The sequence below is a fragment of the Gorilla gorilla genome, chromosome 5 (assembly GCF_029281585.2).
Source record: "Gorilla gorilla gorilla isolate KB3781 chromosome 5, NHGRI_mGorGor1-v2.1_pri, whole genome shotgun sequence".
Classification (NCBI taxonomy): domain Eukaryota; kingdom Metazoa; phylum Chordata; class Mammalia; order Primates; family Hominidae; genus Gorilla; species Gorilla gorilla.
This window is the reverse complement of record NC_073229.2, coordinates 133,828,831-133,847,602: the sequence shown is the minus strand read 5'-3', so window position 1 is coordinate 133,847,602 and position 18,772 is coordinate 133,828,831. Positions and strand designations below refer to the sequence as shown.

General features: G+C 38.4%; 1 protein-coding gene across 2 annotated transcripts in view; it reads left to right on the top strand.

Annotated features, from left to right (window-relative positions):
* AK9 (adenylate kinase 9) overlaps positions 1–18,772 on the top strand; it is a 199,178-nt gene that overhangs the window by 8,631 nt on the left and 171,775 nt on the right. For both annotated transcript variants that reach the window (XM_055392090.2, XM_055392089.2), the window contains exons 2-5: positions 6,700–6,827; positions 8,196–8,259; positions 10,288–10,340; positions 10,440–10,536. In XM_055392090.2, coding sequence (XP_055248065.1) covers positions 6,711–6,827; positions 8,196–8,259; positions 10,288–10,340; positions 10,440–10,536 — 331 coding nt within the window. In that variant the 5' untranslated portion in view covers positions 6,700–6,710. The remainder of the gene's footprint in view (positions 1–6,699; positions 6,828–8,195; positions 8,260–10,287; positions 10,341–10,439; positions 10,537–18,772) is intronic.

The following is an 18,772-nucleotide window of genomic DNA, read 5'->3' as shown; positions in this document are numbered from 1 at the left end:
TTTTTTTTTTTTTTTTGAGACGGAGTCTTGCTCTGTCACCCAGGCTGGAGTGCAGTGGCCTGATCTTGGCTCACTGCAAGCTCCGCCTCCCGGGTTCATGCCATTCTCCTGCCTCAGCCTCCCAAGTGGCTGGGACTACAGGCACCCGCCACCACGCCTGGCTAATTTTTTGTATTTTTTTAGTAGAGATGGGGTTTCATCCTGTTAGCCAGGATGCTCTTGATCTCGACCTTGTGATCCGCCCACCTAGGCCTCCCAAAGTGCTGGGATTACAGGCATGAGCCACCACGCCCAGCCAATTCATTGATTTTTTGAAGGGTTTGTCGTGTCTCTATCTCTTTCAGTTCTGCTCTCATCTTAGTTATTTCTTGTCTTCTGTAGATTTTTAATTTGTTTACTGTTGCTTCTCTAGTTCTTTTAATTGTGATGTTAGGGTGTCAATTTTAGATCTTTCCTGCTTTCTCTTGTGGGCATTTAGTGCTATAAATTTCCCTCTACACACTGCTTTAAATGTGTCCCAGAGATTCTCGTACGTTGTGTCTTCATTCTCATTGGTTTCAAAGAACATCTTTATCTCTGCCTTAATTTCATTATTTACCCAGTAGTCATTCAGGAGCAGGTTAGCTTCCATGTAGTTGTGTGGCTTTGAGTGAGTTTCTTAATCCTGAGTTCTACTTTGATTGCACTGTGGTCTGAGAGACTGTTATGATTTCTGTTCTTTTGCATTTACTGAGGAGTGTTTTACTTCCAATTATGTGGTCAACTTTAGAATAAGTGCAGTGAGGTGCTGAGAAGAATGTATATTCTGTTGATTTGGGGTGGACAGTTCTGTAGATGTCTATTACGTCTGCTTGGTCCAGAGCTGAGTTCAAGTCCTGAATATCATTATTAATTTTCTGTCTCATTGATCTGTCTAGTATTGACAATGGGGTGTTAAAGTCTCCCACTATTGTGTGGGAGTCTAAGTCTCTTTGTAGGTCTCTAAGAACTTGCTTTATGAATCTGGGTGCTCCTATATTGGGTGCATATATATTTAGTATAGTTAGCTCTTCTTGCTGCATTGATCCCTTTACCACTATGTAATGACCTTCTTTGTCTCTTTTGATCTTCGTTGGTTTCAAGTCTGTTTTATCAGAGATTAGGATTGCAACTCCTGCCTTTTTTGCTTTCCATTTGCTTGGTAAATATTCCTCCATCCCTTTATTTTGCACCTATGTTTGTCTTTGCATGTGAGATGGGTCTCCTGAATGTAGCACACTGATGGGTCTTGACTCTTTTTCCAGTTTGCCAGTCTGTGTCTTTTAATCAGGGCATTTAGCCCATTTACTTTAAGGTTAATATTGTTATGTGTGAATTTGATCCTGTCACTATGATGCTAGCCGGCTGTTTTGCCCATTAGTTGATGCAGTTTCTTCATAGTGTTGATGTTCTTTACAATTTGGTATGTTTTTCAGTGGCTGGTACCAGTTGTTCCTTTCCATGTTTAGTGCTTCCTTCAGGAGCTCTTGGAAGCCTCGTTTTGACAAAATCTCTCAGCGTTTGCTTGTCTGTAAAGGATTTTATTTCTCCTTCACTTATGAAGCTTAGTTTGGCTGGATATGAAATTCTGCGTTGAAAATTCTTTTCTTTAAGAATGTTGAATATTGGCCCCCACTCCCTTCTGGCTTGTAGGGTTTCTGCAGAGAGATCCACTGTTAGTCTGATGGGCTTCCCTTTGTGGGTAACCCAAGCTTTTTCTCTGGCTACCCTTATCATTTTTTCCTTCATTTCAACCTTGGTGAATCTGACGATTATGTGTCTTGGGGTTGCTCTTCTCAAGGGATATCTTCATGGTGTTCTCTGTATTTCCTGAATTTGAATGTTGGCCTGCCTTGCTAGGTTGGGGAAGTTATCCTGGATAATGTACTGAAGAGTATTTTCCAACTTGATTCCATTCTCCTCATCACTTTCAGGTACACCAACCAAATGTAGATTTGGTCTTTTCACATAGTCCCATATTTCTTGGAGGCTTTGTTTGTTCCTTTTTATTCTTTTTTCTCTAATCTTGTCTTCTATCTTTATTTCATTAAGTTGATCTTCAGTCACTGATATGCTTTCTTCCACTTGATCGATTCGGCTATTGAAACTTGTGTATGCTTCATGAAGTTCTTGTGCTGTGTTTTTCAGCTCTGTCAGGTCATTTATGTTCTTCTCTACACTGGTTATTCTAGTTAGCAATTCATCTAACCTTTTATCAAGGTTCTTAGCTTCCTTGAGTTGGGTTAGAACATGCTCCTTTAGCTCGGAGGAGTTTGTTATTACCCACCTTCTGAAACCTACTTCTGTCAGTTCATCAAACTTATTCTCTGTCCAGTTTTGTTCCCATGCTGGCAAGGAGTTGTGATCCTGTGGAAGAGAAGAGGCATTCTGGTTTTTGGAAGTGTCAGCCTTTTTGCGCTGGTTTCTCCCCATCTTTGTGGATTTATCTACCTTTGGTCTTTGATGTTGGTGACCTTCGGATGGGGTTTCTGAGTGGACGTCCTTTTTGTTGATATTGATGCCATTCTTTTCTGTTTGTTAGTTTTCCTTCTAACAGTCAGGTCCCTCTGCTACAGTTCTGCTGGAGTTTGCTGGAGGTCCACTCTAGACTCTGTTTTCCTGGGTATCACCAACAGAGGCTGTAGAACAGCAAAAATTGCTGCCTGTTCCTTCCTCTGAAAGCTTTGTCCCAGAGGGGCACCTCCCAGATGCCAGCGGGAGCTCTCCTGTATGAGGTGTCTGTCGGCCCCTGCTGGGAGGTGTCTCCCAGTCAGGAGACATGGGGGTCAGGGACCCACTTCAGGAGGCAGTCTGACCCTTAGCAGAGCTCAAGCACTGTGCTAGGAGATCCCCTGCTCTCTTCAGAGCTGGCAGGCAGGGATGTTTAAGTCTGCTGAAGCTGTGCACACAGCCACCCCTTCCCCCAGGTGCTCTGTCCCAGGGAGATAGGAATTTTATCTATAAGCCCCTGACTGGGGCTGCTGCCTTTTTTTTCAGAGATGCCCTGCCTAGAGAGGAGGAATCTAGAGAGGCAGTCTGGCTACAGCGGCTTTGCTGAGCTGCGGGGGGTGGGAGGAGGGCTCTGCCCAGTTGGAACTTCCCCAAGGCTTTGTTTACACTGTGAGGGGAAAATCACCTACTCAAGCCTCAGTAATGGCAGACTCCCCTCCTGCCACCAGGCTCCAGCATCCCAGGTCACTTCAGACTGTGGTGCTGGCAGCGAGAATTTCAAGCCAGTGGATCTTAGCTTGCTGGGTTCTGTGGGAGTGGGATCCGCTGAGCTAGACCACTTGGCTCCCTGGCTTCAGCCCCCTTTCCAGGGCAGTGAACAGTTCTGTCTCGCTGGCGTTCCAGGCGCCACTGGGATATGAAAAAAACTCCTGCAGCTAGCTTGGTGTCTGCTCAAACAGCTGCCCAATTTTGTGCTTGAAACCCAGGGCCCTGGTAGCGTAGGCACCAGAGGGAATCTCCTGGTCTGCGGGTTGTGAAGACTGTGAGAAAAGCATAGTATCTGGGCCAGAGTGCACCGTTCCTCATGGCACAGTCCCTCGCGGCTTCCCTTGGCTAGGGGAGGGAGTTCCCCGACCCCTTGCACTCCCTGGGTGAGGCGATGCCTCACCCCGCTTCAGCTTACCCTCCATGAGCTGCATCCACTGTCTAACCAGTCCCAGTGAGATGAGCTGGGTACCTCAGTTGCAAATGCAGAAATCACCCACCTTCTGTGTTGATCTCGCTGGGAGCTGCAGACCAGAGCTATTCCTATTCAGCTATCTTGCCAGCCTCCCGCATTAATCTTTTTTGGGGGGCGGCAACTAGTTAATATTTTTTAGTCAAACTTTTCATTTTGAGATAACTGTAGATTTACATGGAGTTGTAAGAAATAATATAGAGGAATCTTGTGCCTTTATTTCTCTTATGATAATATTTTGCAAAACTATAGTATTGACATTGATACAGTCAAGATACAGAACGTTTCCATTCCATATGTTGCCCATATATAGTCATACCCACTTCCTTTCTGCTCTACTCCCTGCTAACCCATGGCAACCATTAATTTGTTCTCTATTTCTATATTTTTGTCATTTCAAGAATGTTACATAAATAAGACAATACGTAAACTGTGGGATTGACTTTTGTTGTTGTTTTGCTCTGTATAATTCTTTAGAGATTGATACACGTTGCTGCATGTATCAATAGTTTATTCATTTTTATTATTATCATATTCCATGGTATGGATGTACCACAGTTTGCTTAATTGTTCACCTTTTGAAGAACATCTGGGTTGTTTTCAGCTTTTGACTATTTTGAATAAAGCTGCGATGAACATTAATGTATATGTTTTTATGTGAACATAAATTTCCCTTTCTTTGAGATAAATGCCAAAAAGTGCATTGGCTAGTCATATGTAGTTGCATGTTTAGTTTTTTAAGAAACTTCCAAATATTTTCCAGACTATACCATTTTATGTTCCCACCAGCAATGTATGAGGGATCCAGTTTCTCTGCATCCTCACCAACATCTGGTGTTGTCACTATTTTTTATTTTAGCCATTCTGATATGCATGTAATATTATCTGATTATTATTTTAATTGCATTTCTCTAATGGCTAGTGATTTTTAACATCTTTTCATGTGTTTGTCATCTGTATATCTTCTTTGATGAAATGTCTCTTCAGATATTTTGTGCATTTTCCAATTGGATCATGATATTTTTTTCCTGTTGACTTTTTTAAACTCAGTGAAAAGAATTCTGTTGACCTTTGATAGTTATTTATGCATAGCCAATTATTCTAAACAATTTATTTTTTATTCACCAATTTTAAATGCCTCCTTTATCATATTTTAGGCATGTATATATTTAGCAGGGCTAGGACTCCTTCATGCATGGCTCTTCACACACACATCACACACACACAGACTCTTAATTTTATGTATTAATTTGAACATAATAGATATCTTTACAAATTAAATCCTTTCGTCCAAAAATATATTATGGTTTTTTTCTTCTTTAGTGTTCATCAGCAAAATGTTATAGTTAGTGCACATGATATATCACTAATGCACATTTTTACTAAAATTATTCATACCTTTTTATAGATTTGTGCAATTATGAGTTTTTGTTGTTATTAGTGTTGGTCTGAAAGAAAATTACTATTTTTAAAAAATGTTTTTGCTATATCATTTTATTTTATTTTTTAACTTTTAGGTTCGGGTTACATGTGCAGGTTTACTATATAGGTAAATTGCATGTCATAGGAGTTTGGTGCACAGATTATTTCATCACTCAGATAATAAGCATAGTACCCAATAGGTAGTTTTTTGTATCCTCTTCCTCATCCTACCCTCTACCCTCAAGTAGGCCTTAGTATCAGTTGTTACCTTCTTTGTGTCCTTGTGTACTTGATGTTTAGTTCCCACATATGAGTGAGAACATGTAGTATTTGGTTTTCTGTTCTTGCATTAGTTTGCTTAGGATAATGGCTTCCAGCTTCATCCATGTTGCTGCAAAGGACATGATCTTATTTTTCATGGCTGCATAGTATTCCGATATATATGTACCACATCTTTATCTAGTCTACCACTGATGGGCATTGAGGATGATTCCATGTCTTTGCTGTTGTGAGTAGTGTTGTGATGAGCATATGTGTGCATGTGTGCAAAGGACATGATCTTGTTACTTTTTGCTATATCATTTTAACTAAATATTTAATAATGCTATTATTTTGCTAATATTTTATTTCCATTTTAAAATTGTATTGATCAAGTAATATTTAGAAGAATATTGTTTTCATTTTTCTTTTTAATTTTCAACAATTAGGGATTTTTAAAAATACTTTTATCACTATTTTTTACATTATTTTATTGTGATCAAGAGATATGTCTCATGCTATTTCACTGTTTACATAATAGAAATATTCGATGGATATATATAAATATTTTATGAACATAGATATGTAGTCTACAAGTGCTTGAAAACAAGAGACAGTCTTTGTTCAAAAACAAATAAACTGTTATGACCTTATTTGTTTCTGATTGACTCCAAAAGAGTTGGACTAAGTTGAAAACTGTTCATGTTAAAATACTGAGGACTCAAGCTTCTGTGCCTAGAAATCCGCTTAAGAGCAAATCAAAATAGCAAAAGGTTTCTGAAAACAACTTTAAAATAAATATATGTTCTTACAGATATTTATAAAATATTACAAAAGAAAAAATGTAAAAACGACATTACTTTTGGAAAAGTTTTCTTCATGGAATTAAACAAAGCTTCCTAAAATATGAAAATATGAATCTAATACATTTAGCCAACATTACCTTTTCTATTTCTGGTAAAATTTATACATGCACCTATGTTGCATGTGCATGTACAACATATTTAACTTTAATTTGGTTTTTAATATAATACACACAAATCTGTATTTTTTCCTCGAGTTAGTCTTTCAGAAACACTTTGAGCTCTCTTTTATACAACATATAGTTGGATTTTGTTTTTGTCTCAAACTAAGAGCTTACTGTTGTTTTTATAAATGAGTTAAACTTATTTGCAATTACTGACAAAATTCATGTGTTTAATGGTACGAAATGACTTCTGGGCTAAGAAAACTCACAGGTTATTTCAATTGTTCCTAGTCACCTCATCCAACCAAATTAGACAAGTTAACAATCTTACCCTTTTTTATTGTAGTATTTTGTGTCATGACTTCTCAAGAGAAGACAGAAGAGTATCCTTTTGCAGATATATTTGATGAAGATGAAACTGAAAGGAATTTTTTGTTGTCCAAACCTGTTTGCTTTGTTGTATTTGGGAAACCAGTAAGTTATCTCTTATTATTTGGTATAATTTTTTTTTATTTTTAAAATCACAATTTTCTAAGTTACCATATAAAAATAAAAACCACATATCATGCTCATTTTTTGAGTGTCTGATAAGCTTTTATTGTATGACTTAAAATCTGACATAATATTGGTTATAAATTCGTAACTGTCTCTTGCACACATGCACACATATGCTCATCGCAACACTACTCACAACAGCAAAGACATGGAATCAACCTCAATGCCCATCAGTGGTAGACTAGATAAAGAAGATGTGGTACATATATACCGCAATACTATGTTATATGTTATAATTGAGAAGGAACCCAGACTATATTTAAATTTGCTTTTATATTATGACGAAATTAACTTACCAAAACACTGCACATGACAACTGTTAGTAGTGTGTAATCTGAGGTTATTTCAGACTTGATTTGCATATGAAACTTCCTTTGCAATTTGTTTTGAGGCTCTGTGGATATGTGAAGATAGGACACCATCAAGATGAGCCAGGAGGTTCTCCTGTTAATATCTGAGATCCTGAGAGGCACCATGCCTCAGACTTTACCTACAGCATGTTAGGGGACCTATGTGTTGACTTTCCACAAATCAGAAAGAAACCAAAATGGCTATTATAATAAAGTTTGCTTTTCTAGACATTTCTAGTAAGAAACTCTAGATAAAAGCTACTGACAGCCACTGAGCTGGTTGATTAAAGAGCCTCTCCAGAATAGCAGAGATTAAGAGCTGGATCCCATCCTTGACTTATTTTACATGGACCCTGGGACAGGTACCAATAAATGGTTTCAACAACTTTCACTATGTTTCTAAAAACATAATGGGTTTTAAAAAGTCAACAGTGAAAGCAACCAGACACAAATGTTACTTCATCAAAACGACCTTTTATCTTTAAAGTATGATACTTTCCAAAGATGTCAGTTAAGAAGGATCTTTTTGCTCATCAAAATTACTAAATGGAAGCCTGTCAAAACATTCATGATTATGAACTTTAGAAAGGAAATAAAATGATGACTCTCCAATATAATCACAATGATTTGTAATCAAAATTATAAAAATTGACAGTTAAAATTGTGCAGTACCATAATGGTATAGCTTCTTGATTTTAGGGCTATGTACTTAATATTAAAAAGTTTATTTATATTACTTTAGGAGATGTGGCATATGCAAAAATTAGTAAAGAAAAACTAAACTATACATATCTAGGGTCTATTCTTCATTTTTTATGGGAAAAATTATAACATTGATGTAATAGTAACTAGCAATAGAATCTTTAAAAATTGCTGTATCTGTTTCACTGGCAAGTAACTGTTCTATTGGGCTTTAAATAGCATTTTTCTTTTTAAGGGTGTTGGGAAAACAACATTAGCCCGTTACATAACACAGGCATGGAAATGTATTCGTGTTGAAGGTAAATTTTATCTTTTTTCTCTAATATTTTATTATGAAAACTTTCAAGTATTCATAAAATGGAGATAATTATACAGTGAATGCCCATATACTCACCATCTAGAGTCTGTGATTAACATTTTGCTATATTTGCTTTATCACACATTTGTCCACCTATCAACCCAGTGAATATTATCTGCTTGGGTTTTTATTTATATTTAATTTAATTAATTATTATTATTTTTTTTTGTAGAGACATGGTCTTGCTTTGTTGCCCAGGCTGGTTTCAAACTCCTGGGCTCAAACAGTCTTCCCACCTTGGCCTCCCAAAGTACTAGATTACAGGTGTGAGCCACAACACCCGGCCCAATATTATTTTTATAACAGCATTATCAATCCAATAATGTTTTGCCCCTCTGTTTGTCCTAGTTTTGTTCATAGCATTTATGAAATGTCATCAACTCTATTCTGCTACCTCCAATTCTCTAATTTCATAATTTAGAACTGTTTGGGATATGTGTGTTTGGGTGTCTTTTTATGAAAGCTCAAATGAGATGGAACTCTCACAGCTTTTCTTAGGAACATTTTTCAGAACTTAATTGTCTTCAATGATAACTTTTATTTTTTATTTATAAATTTTCTTGCATTCTTTGCAATATATAAGAGAATGGGTTGATATCTTTATATATAAATATTCTTTTAATTAATAAAACTATTTATGCCCTAATAGAAAAATAAGAAAAAGAATGAATAGGCAATTCATAAAAGTAGAAATAAAAATAAACAATAAAAGAAAAAAGAGTTTAACATCATTCTAAGAAATGTTAATTAACATAACACTGGTCCATATTTGCCTATCAAATTGGCAGTGAATCTTTACAATTACTACAATCACTGTAGGTAAGGATGTTATGAAATGGGCATTCCACATGCTGTTAGTAAAGTTGCAATCTGGTACAATTTTTTTGGAGAACAATTTTTAATACAGAACACACACACACACACACACAACTCTAAAAGTTTCTTCTTTCTTTGTTCAAAAAGTTTACTTCTAGGAAATCTTAAAGAATACCAAACATCCCATAGATTATTAATAACTAATGATATAACAACTCTCCTGGGTCCTCCCCTGGGTCATGCCCCTGTCATTGCTATCCCAGGATGTCCTCTATCAAGGAATGATACATTTCCTCTTTTAAAGGAAATAAATCATTGGAATTTCAGCCTCAAGACCCCTCTTTCTAATCAGTGTTTACCCATTTTAACATTTCTTGATTCATTTCCTTTTACACCATGTGCAAAACTAGCAGGCTTTGGATGTAATTGTATGGTTATGAAAATCTGGATTAATTAATACCAGTGCATACTTTTGTAACTATACTTAATGATTTAGAAATCACTGTCATATACACCACCTGATTTCATCCTTACGTTCTATTGTACACTACACAGTACATATGCATCCAAGGTGCAGAGGTGTTTATGGAGTTAGCTCCGCCAGGATTCTTTATTTTTTTATTTTTTATTTTTAGTTTGAGACACGCCGTCACTTTGTCATCCAGGCTGGAGTGCAGTGACATGATCACGGCTCTCTGCAAACTTGACCTCCTGGGCTCAAGTGATCACCCCACCTCAGCTTCCTGAGTAGCAGGGACTATAGGCATGCACCATAACGCCCTGCTAATTTTTTAACTTTTTGTAGAAATGTAGTCTCCCTATGTTGCCTAGGCTGGTCTCAAACTCCTGGGCTCAAGCAATCCTCCTGCCTTGAACTCCCAAAGTACTGGGATTGCAGACATGAGTCACCATGTTCGCTTCTCCAAGATTCTTAAGCTTAGTAAGTGGCAGAGACAAGTTCTCTATGGAAGACATTCTGCTGCTTCTGCTTTGGTTAGGCTTAAGTGACGTAATATGCATACATTTGCATTGTAAATTATAAAGTGATGCACAAATGTTAATCTTTGTTACCAGTTACAAGACACTAGAATGTGTTTCTTATTTTGGTGATCTTAATATCAGTCTGTATTAATATTTTGAATTCATGTTTTAGCTTTGCCAATTTTAGAAGAACAGATTGCTGCTGAAACCGAATCAGGAGTTATGGTAAACAAACCTAAATTTCAAAGTAACTATGATTACAAAAAAAGCTCTGTATCATAGATATATTATACAGTAATGTACAATATCTATGCTTGTCCTTAGTTGCAATCAATGTTGATCAGCGGTCAAAGCATTCCAGATGAACTTGTCATAAAGCTAATGTTGGAGAAGCTCAACTCCCCAGAAGTCTGTCACTTTGGTATGTTTATTTTAATATATTTACAGCCCACAAAGCAGCCTTAAAACTCATGCTTTATCTGAGGCAAAAATAGTTTCTGGAGTTGCCCTTTCTTTTGCCTTAGCACAAGAATCTCATTATCTCTATTCAGTTGAGCAGCTCAGATGGTTTTATTTGCTTGTTTTTATTTCTCAGATTGTACATTTGTTTTAAAAATAAGTTTGTATGACCCAATCTTCTTTAACATTGTGTTATCCAATAAAAGCATCAGAAATCTGCTGTGGTCCATCTTGCAGTACTGCTAACTCTGCTGACTGCTTCCTCATACACCTTGGGTTATATCGCTAAGTCCTGACAATGGCTAGGGTTGTCTGCATTAATCCACACTTAGAAGGTGGGAATGGGAAGTGGAATGCCACTATCTTACTGTTGAGCTCCAGATATTGTCAGGCTTCAGCCTGTTCTTCCAGTCTGCCCTCTGACTCGACCTGAAACCTCTCCTGGTACTCAAATGGATGCTGAGCAAGGGCTTTGGATCTAATTTTTCAAGACAAAGACCACTGAAGCTCAAAATGATTAAAAAGAAAAGAGAAACTCTAATACCTCTGCAAAAGAAGAGGAGAAGAATAATGACAAGTTTGGGATAAAATCATCCACCTGAAATGGATTTACTGAATGAAAAAAGAAAAATTAAGAAAGTTGCTTTATATTCTTAGTAAGTTAGAAGAAGACATTGTAACTATTAATGCAGGAATAAAAATACAGGAAAGTAAAAACCATAACTGCCAAAGCAAATCAATGATGGAAGCAGCAAACGCAGCCTTGTCAAACTGTATTTACTGGTCTCTATATACAGACAAAAAGATTCCTCTTCATATAGCTCATATGTATAGAGAGATGATACATGGAATGTCCCATATCCACATATGTAGACAGGTCTCTATATGGATATATGGGTTTTTATATGTAATACATATATAGAGATTAATATATATGGATTATAAATACATTATAAGTAGATAAGGTTTCTCTGTAAACTATCTACCTATCTATCCACTTATTACCTATTTGTTCAGCAGTGATAAAGAGACTGAACGGCAAAATATCTAGAATATGGAAGGCTGGATAAGTAAAAAGGCAAACAGGAATCACAGAATTCCAAAGTACGTCAATAAATGACCTCAGAAAACATAGTATTTGAAACAGATATGTATATAGGTAGGTAAGTAAATACCTATTTGTTAACCTCACTTACCTCTTGAAAAACTTAAATTGGTTTACATGGCTACAATAAAGATGACATAAATTATAAGTATTGGCAAAAGGAGAAAGAAAAAAAACAACACGAAGAAACTCAGTTGTGCCTCTCATGGTGTTCATAATGTTTTACAGTTGTTATTAGGAAATAGTTCAAACAAAAATAGGGAGATTAGTATAAAGATGCTTCCACATTACCACTCAGGTTCAGCATATGTCCAAAACCAACTCTAGTCTAATCTTGTTTCATCTACACTTCTACTTACTCCCTTCTCTCAACCTATGTTATTTTGAAGCTAATCCATATCGTATCAGTTCATCTGTATAATGTTCCATTTATATCTCTAAAAGATAAGGACACTTAAACCTATTACACATTACCATTATCACACCTAAAAAATTAATTGTTATTCCTTGATATCATCTACTAGATTTCATTAATTACCTCATAGATATTTTTTAGTTGATTTTTTTTTGAAGCAGGATCTAACCAGGTTTCACGTAGTACAAGTGATTAGTATGTCTCAAGTCTCTTTATCTATAAGTTTCCCCTACTTCTTTCTATCTTATTGTTTCTTCTCTGATGAAGAAAACAGGTCATTTGTCTTGTAGAGTTTCCCACATTCTGGATTTGGCTGATTACATTCCTCAGACCCCAGTACTTCCTGTATGCCGATACTTGTCCTAGGAGCTGGCAGAGGAAAAGTGATATAAATGGTTTCCTGAGTCTGGGGGCCACACCCTCACCATTTGGTTACAAGGCCACGTTCTAGGCATGCACAAACGAGCTCATTTAAAGGCTGCAGTGGAGATGGAACCTAAAGCGCCTTCTGCCCAGCCACCCCTTAACCCATCCTGTAGCATCCCACAGGAATTTTTTTAGAACCTAGCACTCTGCTAAATACAGTTTGAAAATCTTTGCCCAAATTCCCAGCAAGGCTTCTCATCCTGATGTTTGCTCTCAACCCGTAGCCTGGTAGAAGGTAGAAGCAAAATTGGAAGTGAAGGGTTTTCAAAACAGGGATATAAACTTGATTAGGTCAATAGATGCAGAAAAGGCCTTCGACAAAATTCAACAGCCCTTCATGCTAAAAACTCTCAATAAATTAGGTATAGATGGGATGTATCTAATCATAATTAAGCTATTTATGACAAACCCACAGCCAATATCATACTGAATGGGCAAAAACTGGAAGCATTCCCTTTGAAAACTGGCACAAGATAGGGATGCCCTCTCTCACCACTCCTATTCAACATAGTGTTGGAAGTTCTGGCCAGGGCAGTCAGGCAGGAGAAAGAAATAAAGGGTATTCAATTCGGAAAAGAGGAAGTCAAATTGTCCCTGTTTGCAGATGACATGATTGTATACCCAGAAAACCCCATTGTCTCAGCCCAAAATCTCCTTAAGCTGATAAGCAACTGCAGCAAAGTCTCAGGATACAAAATCAATGTACAAAAATCACAAGCATTCTTATACACCAATAACAGACAAACAGAGAGCCAAATCATGAGTGAACTCCCATTCACAACTGCTTCGAAGAGAATAAAATACCTAGGAATCCAACTTACAAGGTATGTGAAGGACCTCTTCAAGGAGAACTACAAACCACTGCTCAATGAAATAAAAGAGGACACAAACAAATGGAAGAACATTCCATGCTCATGGATAGGAAGAATCAATATCGTGAAAATGGCCATACTGCCCAAGGTAATTTATAGATTCAATGCCATCCCCATCAAGCTACCAATGACTTTCTTCATGGAATTGGAAAAAACTACTTTAAAGTTCATATGGAACCAAAAAAGAGCCTGCATTGCCAAGACAATCCTAAGCCAAAAGAACAAAGCTGGAGGCATCACGCTACCTGACTTCAAACTATACTACAAGGCTACAGTAACCAAAACAGCGTGGTACTGGTACCCAAACAGAGATATAGACCAGTCGAACAGAACAGAGCCGTCAGAAATAATACCACACATCTACAACTATCTGATCTTTGACAAATCTGACAAAAAACAAGAAATGGGGAAAGGATTCCCTGTTCAACAAAATGGTGCTGGGAAAACTGGCTAGCCATATGTAGAAAGCTGAAACTGGATCCCTTCCTTACACCTTATACAAAAATTAATTCAAGATGGATTAAAGACTTAAATGTTAGACCTACAACCATAAAAACCCTAGAAGAAAACCTAGGCAATACCATTCAGGACAGAGGCATGGGCAAGGACTTCATGTCTAAAATACCAAAAGCAATGGCAACAAAAGTCAAAATTGACAAATGAAATCTAATTAAACTAAAGAGCTTCTGCATAGCAAAAGAAACAACCATCAGAGTGAACAGGCAACCTACAGAATGGGAGAAAATTTTTGCAACCTACTCATCTGGCAAAGGGCTAATATCCAGAATCTACAAAGAACTCAAACAAACTTACAAGAAAAAAAAACCCCATCAAAAAGTGGGCAAAGGATATGAACAGACACTTCTCAAAAGAAGACATTTCTGCAGCCAACAGACACATGAAAAAATGCTCATCATCACTGGCCGTCCAAGAAATGCAAATCAAAACCACAATGAGATATCATCTCACACCAGTTAGAATGGCAATCATTAAAAAGTCAGGAAACAACAGGTGCTGGAGAGGATGTGGAGAAATAGGAACACTTTTACATTGTTGGTGGGACTGTAAACTAGTTCAACCGTTGTGGAAGACTGTGGCGATTCCTCAGGGATCTAGAACTAGAAATATCATTTGACCCAGCCATCCCATTACTGGGTATATAGCCAAAGGAATATAAATCATGCTGTTATAAAGACACATGCACACATATGTTTATTGTGGCACTACTCACAATAGCAAAGACTTGGAACCAACCCAGATGTCCAACAATGATAGACTGGATTAAGAAAATGTGGCACATATACATCATGCAATACTATGCAGCCATAAAAAATGATGAGTTCATGTCCTTTGTAGGTACATGGATGAAACTGGAAACCATCATTCTCAGCAAACTATCGCAAGGACAAAAAACCAAACACCGCATGTTCTCACTCATAGGTGGGAATTGAACAATGAGAACACTTGGACACAGGAAGGGGAACATCACACACTGGAGCCTGTTGTGGGATGAGGGGAGAGGGGAGGGAAAGGATTAGGAGATATAGCTAATGTAAATGACGAGTTAATGGGTGCAGCACACCAACATGGCACACATATACATACGTAACAAACCTGCACATTGTGCACATGTACCCTAGAACTTAAAGTATAATTAAAAATAAATAAAATAAAACAAAATAAAAAATAAGCAAATGACAACTAAAATAGTAACTTCAAAATGAGATTAATGGAATAAAATAACAAAGAGAATTTAAAAAAAAAAACAACTTGAGTGGGGGGCTGGGTGAGGATGGATAATTGATGACTCCAAAATCCCTGAAGAGATATGTGCACTTCCAGGGACATCACACGGCAGAGTATTGCCAAATTCATCTTAATTTTGTTTTATACTAGAGCCCTTTTAATAATTGGTGTTTCCATCACTATTTTAAAAGGGCCTACACGATCTATAATTGTCTTTTCATTCACAATCTATTGTGTTGTTTTGGCCCTTAGCCAAAATCAGCTTCTCGGAGCTATATCCTTACCCAAGAGAAACAGATAGAGTCAGTATGTGGCATCCTAAAAGCTCCTCACTGCTCCCTGCTTCTAGATTCTGGAAAATCTCGTTTTCCCCAGTGAATGAATAGCCCCAGTCTGGGCATTCCCTGCCCCGAGTATATCTTTATGAATAGTCTTGTAAGTCATTGGTCACCAATGTGTCCACTCATATCAGCCTGGTCTGAGGTCAGATGGGTAGAAGAGATGGCTGGACACAAGGCTACATCAGCCTGGCCGGAGGTCAGATGGGTAGCAGGGATGGCTGAACACAAAGCTACCTGATGTCTCTGAATCTGTCATCACTTCAATCTGAAAGCAGTAGTCTGCCATCTTCATTTGTATGGAAATAGAAAATGCCTTCTTCCCACTGTGCCAAGAAATGGTGACAAAGTGATGGTATGGGCCTGAGACAAGTCATTTTCCTCTGGGCAGTGGTCTGGACAGTCTTACAGTTTCTCATTGGTTGGGCTAATGAGAGCTGGGCAATGGCCTACAAAGCACCTACTCTGCCTATGATAGAACATGCAAAGTCTCCCAGCAAGGACTGGCTTGGGATGCGCCACTCCTCCATCGTTAGCATGGAAGGGCAAGGGCTTGGTAATGGTCTCAAGGACATGTGGGGTGGGAGCGAGGAGTTCCTCATCTGTGGTTTCATCCTCACATGTCTCTGGAATTGGAAAGGTTGACACTGGGCTCAGTAGTTCTGGTCTGTTTAACAAGCAGTGTGTCCCTGGGATCTTCCAGAATTGGGACTAGAGGACTAATCTATTCCACTTTACATCTGCAATGGTGAGACAAACTTAGATGACATAATTGTCTATCCCACACCTCCTCCCATAGATACACCCCTAGGCTCTGGAATGATAATACTAGACATCTCTCAGAGGGTGGAGCCCCACAATTCATAGCTCAGAACATTCAGGCAGCCCAAACAATGGCCTTTCAAGAGAGAGCTAGATCCATGGAAATTACTTATTCTTCTGCCGTTTCCATCAGTAAAGAGACCAAGTATGAACATCATTCCAATATACATGTACACGAGAAGTTCAGCATTCCTGCAAACAGTTGCACGTGGAATGCCTGACAAGCTCTCCAGGCAGTGGCAGTGGCAGTGGCTGTAGGAACAGGAAGGTTTTGGCAAGCACAGCAAACAGTGCCAAGCATCTTTCTGTGATCCACTTACGATACACAGATGTTGGGAAGTATTACCAGCATAGGGAATGGCAGGGAGATATTGTTGCTTTTGCTTACAAGGCAAGGGCAAGGACTCTGGAGATAGATGGTCTCTGGAACAGTCTAACTTGGAGGAGTTAGCTGGCCAAGGTCTGAGTTCCATCCAGAGCTAGGCATGCCGTCCCCTTCAGTGTAGTACCTACCATCACAATGTGTCAGACCAGGAGTTAATGCCAGCCATCATGTCCCAGAGGAGATACTGGTCAAAGTCTTAAAAACCAGTTCAAACATGTTGTTAATCAAGTGGAAGCTAGACTCACAACAAGAGCAAAGATGCCAAACCAAATGAGGGTGGTGTGGAGCCAGAAAAACAGAAAGAGAACAACAAGAACAGGCAGGTAGAGAAAGGTCTGGCCCTATTCTTGAGACAGTGCAGGCAGTGTCTACATTTTTTTAGGGATGTACTGAGCTAATTTAATGAACCTCCAATAGGATAGATGCCTTGGGGATACCACGCTGTTTAAGACAATAGCAGGAGCATGTAAGTAAGTCAAGTTGGACACTAAGGATCATAGCAAGACAAGAGGGAATCATACCTACAGTTCATATATCTAAATCCAAGATGACAAGGTCATCCTTTCTGCCTTTTTAAGTTACATTAGGTAGGATTGCTTCTCTGGATAGAGCCCAACACACTGTTAGCAGAAAGTAAAGTGATCAAAAAAGCTTAGGAGACATTGTGTATGCCTAAGCATTTAATTAGGTTTTGAATTAGCATGATGGTTCTTGGTCTTCTTCTTCTTTATTTTTTTTGAGACGGAGTCTCGCTCTGTTGCCCAGGCTGGAGTGCAGTGGTGCGATCTCGGCTAACTGCAACCTCTGCCTCCAGGGTTCGAACGATTCTCCTGCCTCAGCCTCCCGAGTAGCTGGGATTACAGGCACCCGCCACTACGCTTGGCTAATTTTTGTATTTTTTTTTTTTTAGTAGAGATGGGATTTCATCATGTTGGCCAGGCTGGTCTTGAACGCCTGACCTTGTGATCCACCCTCCTCGGCCTCCGAAGGTGCTGGGATTACAGGCATGACCCACCGCACCTGGCCTGGTCTTCTTTTTTAAAAATAAAAGATTGTGGCCTGACGTGGTGGCTCATGCATGTAATCCCAGCACTTTGAGAGGCCGAGGCAGGCGGATCACGAGATCGGGAGATCGAGACCATCCTGGCCAACATGGTGAAACCCTGTCTCTACTGAAAATACAAAAATTAGCCGGGCGTGGTAGCATGCGCCTGTAGTCCCAGCTACTCAGGAGGCTGAGGCAGGAGAATCACTTGAACCCCGGAGGCGGAGGTTGCAGTGAGCCGAGACCACACCACTGCCCTCCAGGCTGGGTGACAGAACAAGATTCCGTCTCAAAATAAATAAATAAATAAAAATAAAAATAAAAGATTGTGATGAGCATGTTCTGAGGTGAGGAATTTTCAGTTTGTTTTGCACACATTCATTCACTCGTCTATCAACAGGTGCTTGGTAACTTTTTTTATTATGCTATTCTAGGCATTGCATTAAGATAGTGGTTCTCAAACTTTTGGGGCACAAGACTCTCTTACACTAATAAGAATTGTTGAGGCTCCATAAGTGGTTGTGCTTACATGGGCTATATGTATTTATATTTACCATATTAGAAATTAAAACAGAGACTTTAAAAAATATCTGTTTAGAAATCATAAAACCATGCCTTGTTAACATAAATTGCATATTTTATGAAAGATAATTTTTCAAAACAAAAAATTAGAAAAGTGGCATTGCTTTACATTTTCACAATCTCTTCAATGTCCAACTTAAGAGAAAGCTGGATTCTCACACCTGCTTCTGCTCAATCTGTTGCAATATATTGCTTTCACTGAAGTACATGAAGAAAATGTAGTTTCACATAGATATATTCTTGGAAAGGGAGGAGTATTTTAATAGCCTTTGGAATAATTGTGGATATTCTTGATTCTACATCAAAACCCAACAGGTGGAAGTTTCCTGAAGGTTGGTTGCATTGTGGAATCTGAAACTGTATCAGTGAACTTTTCAAAACTTGGTTACATTAAAATCCATTGGTCTGTCTTGCACTTGGAATGAGCCTGTAACCCATGCCTAATTTTTGTGGCACCATGCA